Source organism: Nelumbo lutea, chromosome 2 (assembly GCF_056320005.1).
Source record: "Nelumbo lutea isolate HS-2025 chromosome 2, American lotus-T2T, whole genome shotgun sequence".
NCBI classification, from domain to species: Eukaryota; Viridiplantae; Streptophyta; class Magnoliopsida; order Proteales; family Nelumbonaceae; genus Nelumbo; species Nelumbo lutea.
The window spans coordinates 29,765,307-29,785,988 of record NC_142685.1 but is presented as its reverse complement, the minus strand read 5'-3'; the positions used below and the strand labels follow the sequence as shown (position 1 = coordinate 29,785,988).

At 34.2% G+C, this 20,682-nt stretch overlaps 1 protein-coding gene across 1 annotated transcript; it reads right to left on the bottom strand.

Annotated features, from left to right (window-relative positions):
- Window positions 1–165: 165 nt before the first annotated feature.
- On the bottom strand, window positions 166–15,430 carry LOC148869535 (putative LRR receptor-like serine/threonine-protein kinase At1g56140). The gene is made up of 21 exons (XM_088968306.1): window positions 15,322–15,430; window positions 15,086–15,157; window positions 14,843–14,914; window positions 12,635–12,706; window positions 12,296–12,367; window positions 12,019–12,090; window positions 11,862–11,933; window positions 11,695–11,766; window positions 11,471–11,542; window positions 11,318–11,383; window positions 11,119–11,181; window positions 8,898–8,942; window positions 8,707–8,768; window positions 7,757–8,142; window positions 6,888–7,086; window positions 6,636–6,803; window positions 6,223–6,341; window positions 1,406–1,616; window positions 1,080–1,311; window positions 833–983; window positions 166–698 (listed from the first exon to the last, which is right to left on the bottom strand). Coding segments are annotated over exons 4-21 (2,475 nt in total). The 5' UTR covers window positions 12,637–12,706; window positions 14,843–14,914; window positions 15,086–15,157; window positions 15,322–15,430; the 3' UTR covers window positions 166–287.
- Between the last annotated feature and the right edge of the window lie 5,252 nt (window positions 15,431–20,682).

Genomic DNA, 20,682 nt, shown 5'->3' with positions numbered 1-20,682 from the left:
CCTATATCTGTTATTCCAAACCTTTGTCTACACAGATTACAGAAGGATTGTGTTATTTCCATTCAAACCAAGATGTAGATCTATTACAAAACTCAGAGGTTTTACTACTGAAGAAATTGAACTACAAATAACATAGATGGTTTTTTATTTGATTTTGTCCTTCAAAACAAAAGCATAAAGTCTATTTCTTTTACCCAAGATCATTTGCAATGCAACTACTTGGTGATTTGTGCTAGTAGATGCATAAATGCTAGTAGATAATTCACTTCAAAATTAAAGAATATGATTTATAATAATGACGTTCCTTCTCCAAACTCATGGAGCATCGGCTGAGAAACATTCAATGGGGAGAGGGAAGGATCAGGCACTGTGCCTGAGGTTGATGATGATATCTTGAATCCACTCTCAGATGATTTTGACATTGCGGTTGTCGTCGAAGAAACATTGCTCGTGAAGCTGCCGGTAAGGTCATTGAACTGCCAATCTGTTAAATAACCAGGTCTAGTTGTAACTGCACTCACTTCAACATCACCTGCTAGCATGGCTACAACACGCGACATGGATGGGCGCAGCGTTGGTGATGCTTGAGTGCATAAAAGTGCTACTCCTATAGCTCGGCGAGCTTCCTCTTCATCAAATTCATTTAGTGTTGAATCCATCAGCTCCAATTCATGGTGATCTTCACGTAGACTCCATGCCTGGATGATTTCGAAAGTAAAACTATATAAGGATTGATATTACCAAGTTACTGAATCAACTGGCTACTACTGATGAAATCGAAAACAAAGAAGAATCGTAAGTATATATAGATAATTTGTTTTTTCTCTCTTACCCAATCAAGAAGACAGATCTTTTCTGGGTCTGTGTTTCTGTTTGAATTCGACCGCCCGCTAAGGATCTCTAGAGTGACCACCCCAAATCCAAACACATCAACCTTCTCTGTTAGATGCCCACGAAGAGCATATTCTGGTGCTAGATAGCCACTGCGCAGAAACAAACCACAAACCAGAGCCAAGAATGTTACTGTATAAGAACAAAAGAATGGTTCAAGTCAGTTCTCTGAAGAAAATATAGATTACATTGTCCCTGCAACACGAGTGCTAATGTGGGTCTTGTTTTCATCATACAGCTTGGCCAAACCAAAATCTGAAATCTTAGGATTCAGCTTAGCATCCAAAAGAATATTGCTAGCTTTGACATCCCTGTGTACAATCCTAGGCCTTGATTCTTCATGAAGATAAGCTAGACCTCTAGCTGTTCCCAAGCAAATTTCGTAGCGAGTCCTCCAATCGAGATATAGACCACTTTTCCCTGCAAGGCAATGGAACAACACGGATAATAAACATAGAAGGAGGAGGCAGGAGCATCAATTAAGCTTTGGAATTAATCCTGCAATTTCTCATACCAAATAGTGTTTGGTCGAGGCTCCTGTTTTCAAGATACTCATAAACCAAATGCCGTTTATTTCCTTCAATGCAGCACCCGTATAACTTCACTAGGTTTCGTTGCTGAACTGCGGATATGGTAGAAATTTCCGTCAGAAACTGACTCTTTCCATGTTTGGATGCTACTGAAAGTTCCTTCACAGCCACAATCCTCCCATCAAGAAGTGTTCCCTGTAATTGACAAGTACCCCTTTATGAATGCATTTGCCAAAACATGTAGATTTCTTTTCTTGAGGAATTACTGCATCAAATTTTGGATACCATATATTGTCTTGATTCTTGCTTTAACAATAGATGGATTTTTGAAGTTTGCATACTAAAAGTTCCTTGCCTTTAGTGTCAAAACCTTCTGGTTGAACCATATAGACATCCTCCTACAAGTCATCATCTAAGAATGTATTCTTTACATCCATTTGATTAACTCCCAATGTACCATAATTACTCTTAGTCAATCTTTCTTTGAAACAGGAAAGGTCATTTTATACTCGATGCCCTCCTTTTGAGTAAAACCCTTAACTACAAGTCTAGCTTTTTAACTTTCAACTTTACCTTTTGAATAATGCTTTAAATACCCATTTGCATCTAATGGATTTAAGTCCCTCTAACTCATCCTACATGGAGTCTAACCATAAGGAGCCTTTTCAGCTACCAGTGACTTAAAGGAAATGTTGGCAAATTACCTTCTACGCCAAAATCATAGTCACTCTCTTGTAGATAAACTATATAATCATCTAGGATAGTTGTTCTTCTCTCTTAATTTGTAACCTTCATAATAGCATTAATGCCAGTTAAACAGGGGTTTTACGTGAGGTGTTTTTAATTTTAGTATTTGGTTTTTTCTCAACTACCACATGTTGAGATTCAACACTCCCATTAGCATTGCCATCTTCAATTAACAAAGAATTCAGGGTTTCTAAAACTTTGGCACTATTAGATAGGAAGTAAAGCCTATAGCCTATTTGATCATTTTGGATAGCCAATAAAATAACAACTCACTATTTTGGGATCATATTTTCTTTCATGTGGGTTATATATCCTTGCCTCTACAGCACATTCCCAAACATGAATATGACCCAAACTAGGTTTTCTGCCTATCCATAGCTCAAAATGAGTCTTGGATACAGCCTTAAAAGGCACTCTGTTCAGGATATATATTGCAGTCTTTAAGCCCATGAGGATTCTAGTTCGGTAGAATTACTTATCATGCTCCTCACCTTATCTTTCAAGGTGCAGTTTCTCCAACCAGTTACACCATTTTTCTTAGAGGCACCTAGCATGGTGTACTATGCAACTATACTGTAATCTTGCAAAAATATAGCAAATGGCCTAGGTTACATCTAATATCACTAAGTCTATTATAGTATTCACCACCATGATTAGACTAAACTACCTTAATTTTCTTGTCAAGCTAATGCTCAACTTCTATTTTATATATTTTAAATGCATCTAGAGCATCTTATAGGATATATAAATAAATAAATAAATATATCCATAACGGGAAAAGTTTTCTACAAAGGTAATGAAATACATTTACCAACCCTAAGAAGGAGTAGGGAATGGTGTTGGACAGTTTTGTATGCCCTTAGCTCCAATCCGATTTGATGTACTTTTGACATCTAGTATAAATAAATAAAGTGCATGTTTGATTCATGTTGTGTGGTGTGATTCTGTGTAAGACCCTAAAACTGGACACTTAATGAGACTCGTGTTAGATTTAAATGTTCACAGCCATTGAATAAGTCTGGGGAGATTTATCCTGCCAAGGCTGATACTAGTGTGCCGCCAAGTGTTGGGATGGCCTGTCTCGGCCACCAGGGTAAGACCCAAGGCACATGCAGTATGGGATTACTCGAATCCTTGAACCGGACCAGATTTCCAGCATTGCCCTGGACCTTAGAGATAGATGAGCAAAACTGGAAAGTTACACCTGACCCCTAGACTCGATTATGATACTTCACTAGGTGTCGGATTGGGTTGTCTTTGATATGCCAATCAGTGAGATCCTTAGCGGGGATCAAAACCTGGGTATGTTGGGACAGTCTGAGAATTCATCTGAGTGGGTGATCATAGTGACAGGATCAACCCCTTTGTCGGACAAAGGTAATGATCGGGAATGCACTCTCTCTGATGGAAACCAAACTGCCGGCAGTTGATTTCAATTGTTAGAATTTTGTTTTGCAAAATTTATATTATATATATATAATTTCGGTTTCAAGTTGTTTGCAAATGGTTTTAATTCTCGGGGCCCATGTGAGTAGAGAATGCAGCACTGTTCCTTGCAGCCGAGGGAGAGGTCCTCTCTTATCGGGCAGTGCTTGATCATTATGGGTTGAGAGGTTAAGTGTAAGGCCATTTAGGATAATACATGATGGGCTAATCTTGCACCTGCGCATAGTCCCAGGGTTTTTATAAGATGGCTTGGTCCAGGGACCACTTAGTGTAAGTGTTGGGCCCATAGGGTCCATATGATAGGCTTAGGGGTTCAGTAGGCTTTCCAATGAATTCGACTAGGCCTTATAATAAAGGCTGGGCCGAACCCATGTGGCTGGTGTATAGATCAATGCTTGGGTCCCACGCCAGACAAAAAAGCCCAACTGGGCAACAAATTGGAAACTAATTGAGCACTGATTACTTAATGGGCCAAAAGCCCATTTCGAACTGGACTGATATGATCACCCACTTATGGGGCGGATCTGAGATTATGGTTAGCTAAAAGGATTAGGGTTTTAACCTAATCCACTCTTGGAGACCAAATACAAATGAGATTTGAATCTGATGATCTCCTAATAAGATCTGGAGTATGCTAACATAATTTGCAGATAGGATTAAGATCATCCCCTATCCAGATGCTGATTTGGATTGGGATAACTCCTAATGGGATTAGGAGATTTCTTAATCAATAAGAAAGAAGAGAAACCCAAAGGAGAATTAACAGAATTCGAACCTAGGGTTTTAGAAAAGAAAAACCTCCTGCGAATTGAGATAGGATCTCATTCACTCCAGAGAGAAGAAAAGCAGCATTCGCCATCTTCATCTCTAGAGTTCTCCTCTAGCCGCCACTCACTGCACAGTTCGATCTCTCTGAGAGGGAAGAATCAAGAAATCAGTTCTTGATATCAGTTTTGCAAAAGAAACTGATCAAGTTCGGTCCTCATTGTTTTCAGAGGATTCTTCTGAAGAATTCAGTGTGTAAGACGCACTCTGCTGGTTTCGTTCTATAGTTGTTGTGTCATCTTCAGCAGGAGCGGATCTTGGTGTCTTCTTTGGGCGTGAACACCAACTTTGGGAGATACTACTTCTCTGGATCAGGTATAATTCCTCCCTTGTCTTTTGGTTCAAATCCGGTTCGGTTATGGTTTAAGTATGATCGTTGAATATTGTATTCTAAATTTAGGGAATATGATTCCCAATTGGAAGAAATGTAGGAAATTTTTGAAATTCGCCCACCCATTCCGCAACCTTTTTGGCATCCATACGATGGATCCTACCATTCTTTCAAATGGACCATAAATATCTGTATGGATTAATGCTAAAAGTTCGTTACTCGTGGTTAGGGGTGCTCACAGTTAGGTTAACCGAACTGTGGGCTTATTTTTGGAACCAAACCGGTATCATTGGTTTCTGGAAAACCAGTAATCGAAATTGAACCAAAGCCGATGGCTTAACTGGTTCAGTTAACCATTGGTATGGTTAACCACCGGTTTTCTATATTGGTTAACTGAAAGCAAACTGGTACCTTTGGCCTTTTAAAAATACTGAACCAAAGCCGAACCAACCAATTTGGTTTAACCAGTTTTTCAATTCAATTTTGGTCGGTTTTTCAGTTCGATTTGGCTCGGTTTCTTAGTTTTTCCTGCTCACCCCTACTTATGGTAGCACCTTTCTTTTAGACTTGGTTTATTTTCCTTTTATCCATTTAATGCAAACACTAAGATAAGAAAATTCTAGTGTGTTTAGAATCCCCTCTAGACCAACCTTTCTAATCTTTCTCTAGACTTATGGCCTAGACGTTTGTGCCGTAACATAGAAGAATTATAATCCACAAGGCTATATTTGGTTCCAGCGTTTGAGAAAAGAAGAGATTGAGCCAAGATGGAATCAAGATCAAGTAAATAAGGCCCATCAATTAGGGAATTGAAACCAACAAGTTGAGAATCATAAAATAAACTCAAAGATCTATCATAAAAACAAAATTCAAAACCTAATTAGTTCAACTTTGAAATAGAAATTAAATTCCTCGTCATTGAGGGAACAAAAATATTATCTTTTAAATCAAGGACAAAAGTACTTTGGAGAATTAAACAAACTAGGCCAAAGGCTTTTGACTTCAAATTCTACCCCATTTCCTGTGGAATTTGTCTTTTGATGACTACTAATCCTTCGTTGGTTTAGGAATCCCTGCAAGGAATTTGTAAATGTGAATGGTGGTTCCTATGTCAACCTACTACTAAGTGTTTGATAGGTAATGGCTAAATTGTACTCAAAGCATACTGGAGATAGGATGCTACCTTTCTTTTGAAGACATCGTTTGTAACCATGACATTCTTTCTTATGTGGCCTATTTTGTGACACTAGAAACATGTCACTCTCTTTTTCTCCTTTGGTTCCGCGTTTCTTTCCACACTTTTGACTACTTTTCTTTTCTTTCTTCTTAAACTAAGTTTCCAATACTCATTTTAGTCCACAAGATAAGTACGATTTATTCAATCTTTTGATTACACAATGCTATGTGCAATGCATTATGAATTTGCAAAAAAGAAAAGAAAATACATCTTACCTTATAAACTGATCCAAATCCCCCCTCTCCCAACTTATTTTTAGGATTGAAGTCTTCTGTAGCAGCTTTTATCTCAGAGTAATTGAAAATGTGGGCCTTAGGGCCAATTGCTAGAAGCTCTGCAGATTTATATGCAAAAAATTAGTATACAAGTTCTCATGGTTACTATTTCTGTCATATTTTGCTGAAACATTTTTGTATTTTTATTAGCAATGAGCAGAGTTTAGATGAAATCACATCTACTGTGCATTAGGAAATGAACTTTCTTCAAAATTATGAAATTTAATAAATAAAACTCAAATGAAACTTTATTTTTTTTTTCAAATATATATTGACACCTCAAACCAAGAATTCATTACAAAGTCAAAAAAAGGTGGAAAACTATTATTACTCTACATTATTTGCCAATTTACCTTCCTTGTTGTTAGACCTTGAATTTTTTCTTCTCAAGTAAAAGTAAAAGATTGCACAAACTATCAACAAGCATGTAACAGCAACAACAGCAGCTACAATACCGACAATCAAACCAGTCCTTTCCATATTTTTTAAAGGTTGGTCGCCACTAACAGTATGGTTGAAACCTGAGTGCTCAGTATCATTAGTCAGTTGACAACATATCCAAGCTCAATACTATAAATTCACATTTCAATTCTACAATAATTTACCTGGAGTAACACTAATGGCTGAAATCAGTGGCCCGTAATCACCTCGATTAGGTATACAACACGTACCCTTTCCGGCCCAAAAGAGATGAATTTCGAGGAAGTTTTCAGACACTTGAGCCTGTATGTTCTTTTCAACAACTCTTTTAGAGACCCCACCTGCCTCTTTTCTTATATCAAAATCTTTTGACTTTAGACTTCCCTGGAGCACTCATCATATTGCCGCGCTTTATAAGTATGCATGATTTTTGACAAATTATATATTCATATATAATCAATAAAATAAATAAGACATTAATTAGTTGATCTTACTAAATATATTGCTTTCTTATACTTTTGTTTTCACAGTTTTTTTTTTTTTTAAGTAATAGTTGAACTACTCCATGCAAATAATTTGCATTACGAGTGAATGTAGGGTATTTAAAAAAGAAAAGAAGAATAACTAAATTATAAACTTCAACAATATTAAAAAGAAATCTTGGGGTTGTTTTATAAAATTAATGTTTTTGTTTTCATTTTTTTGTAAAAGTGTCACATTGGCAAAAGAAAAAAAAAATGAAAGTTGAAACATGTTCTTCGACTGTGTTTTAGTTTTTAACAAAAACAAGTTGCTTTCCTTTCAAAAGAAGGATGAAATACGAGGCAAAATCTATAGTGCATCCACGTGCAACAAAAGACGAAGACCAAATATATCTTTTGTTCATATCTTATTAAACATCAAAGTACGTAAAATTATATTTTGTAAAACGTAAATCAATAAAAAGTAAAGATTCTTGGTTGAGATTTAGATTTAATAACACTAGCAAATATTATATTAATGAATTTATGATTGTACTGTTGAACTCAAAAACAGCGATGAAAGTTATACATACTTGTACATAAATGTCAAAAACACGTCGGCCATGACTCTGCCAAGTGAAAGAGCTTGCATCATCCAATACTGTCTCCGCAAATTGTAATTGCACATTGTAGGCTCCATTCTCTAAACCCAGGCCATAGTATCTTAATGATCCTGGAGATTGCCTTGCTGTCAGGAAAAATTCAGGATTTAAAGTTCCTGTGATTTGTGCTAAATTGATACTTCGGATATATTCAGGGTTATTTCTTTCAGTAAATAGTCCAACATTGCTAATTCCCCAATTCCTGATATTTGAAACAAAATATGATGCTGGGCCAAGAGTTTCATTGTCTCTCTCGAATTCTACTCCAGTAGAAGATGCCATCTCTGGACCACCACACTTGATTGAAAAATTGTAAACTACAAAGATAGTAAATCAATTAGTATGCTTTAGTTTATTTGCAACTAAGTGCACTTACATATATATAATTTGTTTGGGATAATATATACCTCTTAACAAGTAATGTAGGTACCATTATTAATTAAGTAATTCTAGGGCATATATCCTTGTATAAAACACCACCATTATACCATGGTGTTTTCTAAAAAACACTCTACTTGATCCTAATTAAAGGGTATTTGAAAGTTCCAAAAACAAATTAAAACCATTTGATTTAAAAACAAACTTGGAAACATGTTCTTGGTTGTATAGGTGCTTTTTTCTTTTCAAAATTTTTTCATTTTAAAAACCATCATTTTGAAGGTTTCAAAAACATGATTTTTTTTTAAATAAAACCAACTTGTTTTCACTTATCAAAACAAAAGCATGTTCAATTTAATAGCATGCCTCTTTTTTTTTTTTTTTTTTTTTTTGTTGATGTGAAAATTTCAAAATCAAATGAAATGATAAAAAGGCATCCATGTTATAAAGCACCATTTGAAATGTTAAATGAACAAAAGTGGAAGGAAAAAGAGATGGCTTACATCGTGGTTCATCCCTATAGCATGGAAATTTTCGTTGAAGACAATTCAAATTTCCAAAATCACTGTATGCACAATGATAATGTTCTGAGAAGCGAGAACATAATATACAACAAAGTGATGTATTTCCTTAGTAGCCATGCAATTGACTAATTAAAAATGCTTTTTGATGGTTTCATAATAAGATAACTAACCTGCTATTTGATCTATCAAATATGAAGTTGTTTGCTACCAGATTCCTGCACATTTTATTATGATAGATGTCAGCTATAATCAATACTATGTTTTGATTTGATCATTATTTTGACCTAATTGTCATAATTAGAATTCTTTATCATTCATAAGATACTAATAAATTAATCATGACCAAAAATATTTTATTGATATACTGGTAGGAATTTCCGCAAGTGATAAGCAGAAGTTAGTCGTGAATAATATTTAATTCTAAGATTTGAGCTTTCATAAAATTTCAGCTGGATGCCACTCTACTTGGACTTGGAGTAAAGTTTGGCGTTTAAAGAAATAAAGGTGGGCAAACTATCCTAATCCAATTTTCCAAGGGATACTTATTATCTCCTTGGATTCAAGGTACATCTTAAACCGATTTTCAAGGAAGATGAGTTTCTCAAAGTTTAGTTAAAGGAAGGTTTTTATATGATGAAAAAAAGAATTAATTTCAATTGTGTTCAAATAGTCTCGTTACTTTGATTTGGGTTGGATCCTTCTATTGTTCTAAGATCAATCATCCTCATCTTCGAATGAATCTAATCCATACAATGAGAATTATTTGAAGTTCATTACTTTGAGTTATTGGGAATGTCCTACTTGTACTACAGAAGAAAGACTATATGTAGAGGTCAACTTGTTGAAAGAAAACCCTTCAAGGGTTTGGATAAGAACTACGAGAGAGGATTTCTGGTAGAAGATTTTATATGAGAATCTTCTGTTCTACTCACTATAATAAGCTTAGAGATGATAAATAAAAATGTTGGAGGGTAAAAAAATTATAAACATGGAAAAGTAAGATATTAATAAAAAAGATGGCATGTCACATATTAAAGTAAGAGAGTCCTTGGGGAATGTGTGTTGGTGGAATAATTAGTTGTTTTGTGACTGTCCTTGGGGAATGTGTGTTGTATGATAAAAGAAATTTTCTGTTGGGTTGTGGTAGAGGATAACACCGTAATATTTAAGGACTAGTTAGGTGTGAGCCAAGGTAGTCAATAGATAAGCACGATGGTATTAGAAGAGTGATCCAACATGACAAAACTTATAACGAGTGGTGCAAAATGGAGACAAAAATTTTGTTTATAGGTTCTCATCAAAATGCTTCTATAAAACCATGTTATTGGAAGAAGGTTCAAAATGACATAGAAGTTAAGGAAGATTAACTTAAAAATAATGATCAAGAAAATATTAGTAATGATGTGTGGAGTTGTTGCTGATATCATAATGTAGATGGCCCTTCACTAGTGAGCAAGGTTTTTAAAACCATATCAGACAACGAACTGGTTAGGGGTCCGGTTCTCGGGTCAAATGGTATGATCATTCGAATCGAATGGATGGCCTATTCTGACAAAAATTAAAAAATAGTCAAAACTATTGAATGATTCAATCGCCTGGGTTAACAATTTGCTAATTAAATCAACGGTTTTTGGTGAAATAACAGTTCTGAGGTGAAACAGAACCGATTCGCACTTTTCCAGTCCGGTCCAGTTTTGAAAAGCATGCTAGTGAGTATCGAGACATTAGATTAAGATGGGTTAGCTTAGGTTGGTGGTGTGGTGGTGGAGCACGTTGCGGATGTGATGGTTGGGCAATACAATGTAAAGGGTGCAAGTTAAGACAATATGACTAGTAGCTAGAGGGGAATATAATTAAATAATGATCAACACATAAGGGTGGAAAGATTGAATAAAAATGGATGGAGGATTAGTGAGAGCCTACAAAGAGATATCAATATCACATGGGGTTAAGTCTTGTCATACTAGTGAAAGATATTCATGTAGTGAAGTATGAACTATCTTCCAAGTGATGATGCAAACTTAGAACCAAGAAGTTGAAGTCCAATTCAATAATGATAAAAACTCAAAGCAGGGAAAGATATAAAAAGAATGTTACATGTATGGAGAAAGAAGTTTAGAACCAAAGATTAGGTGGCAGTGAAAAAAAGAAGGTTTGCAAGTCAAGAGGGGAACTAAAAGCTTTGACAAATAAATAAATGAAAGCAGTTAACAGATCCATGACAACAAATAAATAAAGTCTTCAAGGGTTCAATTCTATGTCTCTCTGCCCCACTTAGGTCCCTTTATAATTATTTATAAACTTTTCCTTTAAGAAAGAAGTATTCAACTAATTAAAAAGAGAGTAGTTTGATAAAACTAGAAAAGTAAATGGTAACATTCTTGGACATACACTTGAAGAGTTGGTGTCACCCATGAAGGAAAACTTCCTGATAGTTCATTGTATGACAAATCTCTGCATATAAAACATTTGGAAGAATATTACTGTGCAAATCATGCAAAATAAATTAATTGTGCTATCATAAGAATTCCAATTGTTTTTAGTATTTGGAAAGGTAGTAAGTTCTATATGTTATGTTATGAGGACATACATGATAGTACCATTTGTACTTTTTTTAGCAGGAAGACTACCTGATAAGCTGTTGTTACCAAGAGACCTGTTCATTGCAAAAACTAAATGGTAATTGTATGGAAATAAAGTTGATTTCTATTGAAAGATGGAGGGGAACTCCTTTGTTACTTACAAGTATTGAAGAGACCTTAAATTAAATAGAGAGTTTGGGATTTGTCCTGTCAAATTATTGAAGCTTAAATCCCTATCACCAAATAAACAAAGGTTTTGAACAAAAATTAGTAATGACATTTCTTTCCCCTTTTACTTTTACTAAAAATAATTAAGTAGAATGATTTTGTTGTACAAACACAGGTACCCAAATGAATTTTGATCAAATAAAAAATATTTACTTATAAATATTGCAAATTTTGGAACTCTCCAATGTAGGGTGGAATAGTGCCAGATATCATACAATTTCTCAACACTCTAAGAAAAATGGCACCTCATATTAAATGAATGTGACTCGTAGAAAAAGAACTTGGGCATATAACATTACTATATCAGGACAAAAGGTATCTTACAATGATGTTAAACTCTTCATATCTTTAATGAAATCCATTGTTGAACTTGTATTAGATAGCTCACCTATTCTCCTATACAATAATATACAACAGTTACTGAAACAACTACATTAATGAGAAAAATCTAATGAAGGAATAACAAAAAGCAAAAGCTTACAGATCAGTTAAAGAAACCAATTTAGAGAGACTAGAAGGTATTGGACCCTCAAAATTATTCCCTTGCAATCGCCTACATAAAAATTAATTATTTCATCAAGAAATTATCAATTAAATGTAAAATTAAAGAAGCGCTACATATGTAAAGGATTGTTATAAGTGATAAGTCATGTGTTGCTACTAATAATTTCTTCTTAACTACATAGATAAATTTATAATACTCAGAGAAAAACACAAACTGCATAAACTTCTACTCAATTAAAGATAATTCAGCTTACAAAGCAGTAAGCTTTGTCCAATTCCCAATGAAGTCTGGTATTTTTCCTGACAATTTATTATCAAACGCCCACCTAACATCCAAAAAGGTATTTAATAGAAAAATTAAGTATATAATGTATTTAAAAACCTAACTGCTAATTAAAAATTAAATCAAATTAGTCAAAATCACAATTTTCTTACAAAGTTTCCATGTTTACAATCAAATTAAATGTTAAATCTCACCACCCACTCCTGAGCTGTCCATCCAACTACATAATAGAAAAACAATACAATCAAATGTCAACTATTTCTTTCTTTTGGTTTCCCCTTTACTAATTAAAGCATAGAAATGAGCTTACATCTCCTTGAGCTTGACTAAATTTCCAATTTGTGGAGGAAATGCTCCAGAGAAGTTATTTGAGCCAATAGCCCTATATAAAAGACAAATTTGAGATAAAAGAATTTATAACCAAGATTCAATAATCTTATCATGAAATGATTAAGGAAATAATCAATCATCGTATTGAAAACTTAGTTGATTTATCAATTGTGGCAATCAACCAAATTTGTTAGATTGTAATCTATTCTCTGATGTGTGTGTGTGTCTGAGAGAGAGATGCAACTCTATTCAGGTCTAAATCTCTTACACTTTTCCCTCAACTTTATTGAACATGATCAGTCCAAGTGTCCCCTTAATTAGATGTGTGTAAAAAGTCATTCATATGAGAATATACATGTAATGATGGGATACATATCACACATTGAATAATATAATAACTTTTGACTTGTTAGAAGCTCATGATCATGAGTAAAAAATCAATATGTCAAAGCAATCATCCCAGTGATTGCTTTCAAGGTGTCTGAAAGGTTGTTAGAAGCCCATGATCATGAGTAAAAAAAAAAAAACAAAAAAGAAAAGCCAAAAGAGCACTACAACTTCAAGAATCAATAACTTTTGACTTGAGCGTCCATTAATATGTCAAAGCAATTATCCCAGTGAGCATTATGTGCTTGTAGACCCAAAATCTAGGGGTGTCAATTGGACTGGATTTGGTCCAATCCGGTCCAGTCCAATATGAATCCATTGCAAATGGATCTGGTCCAATTCAGTCCAATAAATATTTTGGATCATTTTGGACCAGTCCAAAGACTGTCCAATTGTTCAAATTCCTGTTAATTTAGATTGGTTTTAACTCAAACCTGGTCTATTGACACCTATGTTCTTATCTTCTATCAATGGACAGATATTGGCTCAACCCAATATAAATTCTTTATGGACGGACCAGGTCCAATCCAATATGTCATATTGGTCCATCCAGTCCATCCAAATTCCACATGTCTTATTGGTCCGTCCAATTCATCCAAATGAATTTTGATTTGGATGGAATACAACCCAAAACCGGTCCATTGACACCCCTACCAAGATCCATCATTTTTTCCCACAAAAGTGGACTTTTCTAAAAGGTTTAATTTATAGCAAGTTTTACATTTTGTTCAATTTAGCATATTCTAAGTGATCCAAGTTTGTTTAGGAAGCTTTATTTTTAGTAAAATATGACATTTTAAAAGAGTTTGAGTCCAATTAGAAAATTTATATTTTTTGGTGGTTTTATTATTTCGAAAAAGCTAAATGTTGCCTATAAATAGGCCGTTATACAAGCTTGAATTCAAAAAGTTGAATATGATTTTCTTTGAATTTTCTCTACTACTTATAGATTCGAGGTTTTAATTATTTCCTTGAAGAAAACTTGCAAGAGATATGATCTAGAGTCATTTTATTCCTCAAATCAATATATGGACAATCAGTTCTGATTACAAAAAGAACTAGATCCATTTGAATTGAGAAGATACATTGAGCTATTGTGGTTGATAGGAAATCCAAGCAATAGTACTCGCAGTGTATTGCCATGCATGTACTTTGGAAAAAATTATCTTAGGAGGGAGGAGAACTTTATAGTGGTGATCGAAATGGGCTGGATGGTTTTGTTGGCTGGGCTTGTTGGTTTCTATCGGTTCTTCCTCTGCCTCCAATGTCCTATACATTTTTTAATTTTCTTCTTTTTAAAAATTCTGTACCTTTGTCAAAAGAAGATTATGGAATCTAATCTAATATCCATGGATAATGTGGGGCGGCTCTTTCCATGATGTTTTATATTTAAAAAAAAATTATAAAACTAAGTTCGTACATGAAAAGCCCTCCCTCGAAGGGTTGCACTCAGCTATCTCCTCAGGACTGAGATTCCTCTACCCACTCACCCTTCAACTGAGACTGAGAAGCACGAAACAGCTTTAGGTATCGATTAATACCTGGTTTGTAATTTTGCTCGTTGTTTCATTTCAATCAATTAAAGTAAAGCTGTGTTTGGTTTCAAAAAGAAAAGGTAGAGAAAGGGAAAGATGTGGAAACCTGTACAAGCAAGGCTTAATAAGCTTGCACATGTTCAGTTGCCTTAAGCCCCCCCCCCCCCCTCCCTTCTTTTTTACGAACCAAATACAGCCTTAAGAATGAATTAACCAAATACAGCCTTAAGCTTGAAAGGAAAAAAAAGGGTATGAGAATATCTTACAATGAAACTAGTTCCTTAAGGTTTCCAATCTCCGGAGGAATGGTTCCAGATAATGCATTGATACCAACTTGTCTGGTGAGAATTAAAAATTAATAGTCAGAAACGCAAATTATAAAACGAAGTAATTGCATTAATTATGCAATCTCAAAAGATAATGGATTTGTACTTCAACATTAATTATGCATTTCCCTTTGAATCAATTTTCTTTTCTCCTTTTTATTTTTCTTATGGAATTTGACTTACAAGTACTGCAATTTGGATAAGTTGCCAAGAAATGCTGGTAAGGAACCTGTAAGATAATTTTGATTCAAATTCCTGCAAACAGAAAAAAAGAGAACAATAAAATTTGGTATCAATAGCGGTAGTAGTAGACGACTGATCTGAGCACATCATCGAAAATTTATGTGCTACCCTAAAACCATAACATCATTTTGTTGACGTGGTAGTAGTCTTTGATTTTTTTAAGACAATTCGTATACCAGCCTACTAAATGCGCATGAAATTATTCTCTAAGTTGTTCTGCAACTCGATCCAGAAGTTGGAGAGAGATTTCTGATCATCTGATGGGGTGATGTTGATGGGAAGAAATCGATACATTTAAGGGTAAAGTTGCAACTTGGACGGGTTCTGCTTAGGGGTGGATTTGAATCGAGTCAAGCCGATGAGTATTAGGCTCGAGCTCAGCTCGAAACTGTTCTACAAGGTTTGGCTCCAGTTAAAAATGCATAAGCTCGAGCTCGGTTCAAGCCAGAACCTTGAGCTTGAGCTCGGCTCAAGTAAAAAATTCATAAGCACGAGTTTGGCTCGGCTCGAGCTTGATTTTGAGAAAAATTATTTTATAAAATAAAAATTATATATATATATATATATAAATTTTTATTTTATATTTAAAAATTAAGAACTATAATAATTAATAATTATAATATTTTTATTATATATATTATTTTCTATAATTTTAATATATATATTTAAATATATTCGAGCCGACTCGCAAGCCTCACGAGCTGAGCTCTAGTAGGTTCGAGCTCGAGCTCAATTGAAACCGAGCCGAGCCAAGCTCGAACAGCTCGTAAAAAGCTCAGCTCATTGCCACTCCTAGTCCTGCCTAAGCTTGAACCAATTCAGTCTAAAATTTTACATGAGCTGGACTTGGATTTTCAGTCCTTGTGTTGGGTTCAGGCCTAAGAATTCAGGGTTTTATAATTTTCAAATTGAGTCCGAATCTAGTCCTTAAGTACCCCAGAACCAGTTCGAGCCTAGTCCATCCCATCCCAAATACATCAAATTAAAGTACGGACTGAGCTTGGATTGGAAAGGGGTGTGATGATAAGGAATGTGATCCTAAAACATAAAGCTTAGATACTGTGGCTGATGTGGTGCCTTTTAATCTCCAAGAGTGAATTAAGGACCCAGGTGCTGAAATCCAAATATTTGAATCACATTGTCTTTTCGGCATGTAGAGGAACGGGTCGTTCCTTCCAACCTAGGATTGATTAGCCTTCAATGTTCAAATAAAGGTCAAATAATAGCTATATTATTTTTCTTATAAAAATCTATAAGAAGGAAGAAAGTGAAGGCAACTATGTGATACACAAGGGGTTTAGCAAGAAAAGCAAGAGTGGTTCATGTGCTATCAAAAGATTTGATCTATTAAGCTCCATATGAGCTGAAAATTTGAAAACCCTTCGGTCTAAAAGATAGGAAAAACCCATTTGAGCCTAGAGTATTTATAGTGTTATTTTGCATCTTGGACTATTTGCTTGTACTTTCAGGTCTAAGGATGTTCATCCAGGTCTAGTAGGCACCCGAAAGCCCTGCTAGTTGTAAAGGCTTCACTGAGGTTGTTTGAGAGGTTGTTGGTTAGTAAAATTTTCGAGAGGTTGGGGATTTTTTATTCTTCTAATCACTGTTTTTATTTCACACACTTAAATTATTCAATTTTCTACAATGCTTTTTATCTACCTCAGTAGATTCACACCAAAGTCTAGGAAAGGAGAAAAATCAAGAAAGAAGAGTGAGAGATTCACCCCCCCCCCCCCCGCGCAGGTTAGGCTAATTGGGCAATAGATCTTTGATTCTAGTTTATAAATATGTGGTTGTATTTCTCATATTAATCAATGCATTCTATTTTACATTTCCTGAAATCTTACAATATGATCCCAATAAGTGTAGTTATTGACAGAAGATCCAACAAAATCAATGATCTTTGCCCGATGTGTGGATTTTTAGATGAAACTATAGATCATGTTTCCGTACAGCGTGTTTTATATCAAGGCTGTTGTGGTTTGGTTGCTCAATGGGATTAAAGATGAATAATAACAGATCACATACAGTGGTCTAGCTCGAGAATTGGGCATGTGTAGACAAAGCCAATGGGTCTACATTGGTCTCTAAGTTGGTGAGGAGGGGCAATGGTGCTCAAATGCAATGCTAACTTAGAACAAAAGTGGGTGGAGGTATTTGCAAGTGTTGAAGCACAAATTACAAAGTTATTCAGGCATGCTCAGAAAGAGGCTGGGTTTGAAGCCCAACCTTCTAGTCATTCAATGGCGGAAAGGAATAGTACTTGGAGAGGTGACCTTCATTGGGAGCTCTCAATCTTAGAGGCCATTTGGTAAGTATTTTTTAGAAGATCTTTTGCCAGACCTAATAATCAAAAGACATGTAAGCAATGTTTTAAAAAACAACCCAGAAATAGCAACAAGCCATGCAAGATGAATTAATAGCCCTTGCCTGAAATGGCACTTGGACTTTAACTTCTTTACCATTAGAAAAATCCCCAGCGTGCTGCAAGTGGGTATATAAGCTTAAACTTAAACTTGATGGGACTATTGATCGTTACAAAGCTATATTAGTCACCAAAGGTTATAACCAAACCCTTAGAGTTGATACAATGACACCTATGCTCCTATAGCAAAATTGGTTATAGTGAGATGTCTTTTAGCTTTGGATGCAGCCCGTCATTGGGATTTTCACCAAATAGACATAAGTAATGCACTTTTAAATAGTGACTTATATGAAGAAGTTTACATGATGCCACCTTCGGATTTCTTACCAACGGGTGACACACGAGTTTGTCGTCTTCAAAAATCAATCTATGAAATCAAACAAGCATTGCGCAACTAGTTTAACACACTAGCTAACGCATTAAAGCATCATGGTTTTCTTCAATCTACAACTGATTGCACATTGTTCGTTGATTCTCGGTCAAATAGTTTCTTGGCAGTTCCTATATATGTCAATGATATAACCATTGCCGGAAATGATTCCAATTGCATAGCTAGACTTAAAAATTACTTGGCATTAAAATCTCCAGGACTCTAGATGGTATCTTTCTTTACCAAAGAAAATACACTCTTGACATCTTATTTGAGATGGGCATGCTAGGGTGTCATCCTGGTTCCTTTCCTATGCTTCAATAATAACAACTAACTCTTGCAAAAGGACCCCCATTTCCACACCCAAATAGATATTGAAGATTAGTTGGATAGTTGATCTATTTAGCAATTACCAAACCTGAAATCACATATTTAGTGCATGTGCTCAGCTAGTTCATGAGCAAGCCTAAACAAGCTCACTATGATGTTGCAATTCATGTTCTTAGATATTTGAAGTCCACAACGGATCATGGTATCTCTCTTCCTACCAACAATGACCTAGTCATTTGTGACTATTATGATTCAGACTAGGCAGGATGTCCTGTCACTAGGCATCAATAACAGGTTACTTCACTATGTTGGGCTCTTCATCTATCTCTTGGAAGACACGTAAATAGCCTACAATCTCAAAATCTTCTTTAGAAGCCGAATACCGTTCCATGGTTTCTCTAACTAGTGAACTAATTTGGCTTAAGAGATTCTTTCATGATATTGGATTAAGCCATATTCAGCCCATGACTGTCTTCTGCGATAATAAGGCAACCATACATATTGCTCCCAATCAGGTGTTCCATGAGAGAATAAAGCATGTTGAGATTGACTATCACTTTGTTCATGAACATATCCAAGCTTGGCCTATTGCTACCTCCCATATTCCCACCAAAATCCAACCAGCAGATGTTTTCACCAAGGCCTTGGGCAATGATCAATTTCACATGTTAAAATCTAAATTGGGTGCTCCTCCATCTCCAACTTGAGGGGGCAATATTACAGAATCTGTTATCCACATGTACAATTCTGTTTTAGAGTCCACGTGTACAATTCAGTTGTAACTTACATTCTAAAGTCTTCTATAATAAATTATAAATATCCGATCAAGATTAACACAAGCTTCCATTAATTTTACAAGATTAATGCAATCAAGATCACATCTGTTCATTGTTTTTCTCTCATTGGTTGGCCGGAAAATCACCATAAAGCAAGGGGCGGATGGTTCTTTCTTTCTCCCACTTAATCTCTTGGATCTTTTTGAAAGTTATGTGCTCCGAGCATCTATTTCATTTATTGATCAATTTATGAACATAGGTTCTGTTTGAAAACATTTAGAAAGAAATAGAGGAATTTGAAACAAAAATAAAGAGTTTATTGGCCGAATCTAGCTTTTCTTGGTCGGTTTTTGATGCAAAGATTGGCTGACGACATCTTTGCTTTAGTTTGGATGCCTAAACTAAGTGAAAGAATGACTCTATTTGGCTACCATGGTCACTGTATTGAGCAACCACTATAGCTCGACCCGGGTCAAGAAGATAAGATCTATGCGTCGGGTTTTTGTATTCGACCAAGATCCGATTTGAATCCACTTTGGCATAGATCGGTCCGGATCATCTTTCTGATCTCGTCGAGCCCAACCCAATGATTTAATTAATATTATGGTATAATTATTTAAATATAAAATTAAATTACATTTAATTGTAATTAACAGTAATCATATATAAATTATATTTAAATTTAAGTTAAGTTATAATTTAGAATTAAACTATGCTTAATTATAATTGATAAAACTAAAGTCTGTTGAATTTTAAAATATATTTAAATTATGTTTTAAACAATAATTAACAGTAATTATATTTAAATTATATTTTACATACATATAATTTAAGTTATAACTTAATTTTATATTTTAAATTATAATTAAGAGTAGTTATATTCTAAAATTAAATATTATCAATAGTTCAACTGTAAGTTTAATTATCAATGAATTATAATTTTTAAAATAAATTATAAAATGGCAAAATAATATAAAAACTATATTATTCAAATTAAATTCACTTTCAATCTATAATTAACAGTAATTACATTTAAATTGTATGTTAAATTTGCACTATATTTGAATTATATATTTAAATATAATTTAAGTTTTAAGTATAATTATATATTTAAAATTAAATTACAAAATGAAAAAATTATTATTATTTTGAATAATTTATAGCTTTATTATTGAAAATAAATATCCTGTCAAACTGTAATTAACACCAATTACATTTAAATTATATTTGAAACTGTAACAAATATAATTAAGTTAAACTATGATTAACAGCAATTATATTTAATTTATATTTTCAATTTGAATTGTACATTTAAATATAATATGAGCTATAAATATCAGAAATTTTTGCTTAATTACCAAAAATTGTCATAATTTAGTAGAAATGGACAGAAATTAGCCAATAAAATAACCAAAAATCAAACACCAATATTTCTTAAAATATGATAATTTCTAGAAATTAATATTAATAGCACAAAATTACCAATTACCAATAATTAACAGAAATGAATTAACATTGATAATGTCTAGCAAAAGTTATCCAAAAATTACCAAAAATGATTTAACATTATTTCCAATAAACATGATAGGTTACCAAAAAATAATATAAATAAACATTAATTATCGAGTTACTGTTA

Bases quoted from the DNA above. Each gene is read 5' to 3' on its own strand.
- LOC148869535 (XM_088968306.1), bottom strand. The intron at 8,143-8,706 runs GTAAGCCATCTC...CTATCTTTGTAG, and splicing joins CTATAGGGATGAACCACGAT to TTTACAATTTTTCAATCAAG. The intron at 1,312-1,405 runs GTATGAGAAATT...ATTGCCTTGCAG, and splicing joins CCTCGACCAAACACTATTTG to GGAAAAGTGGTCTATATCTC.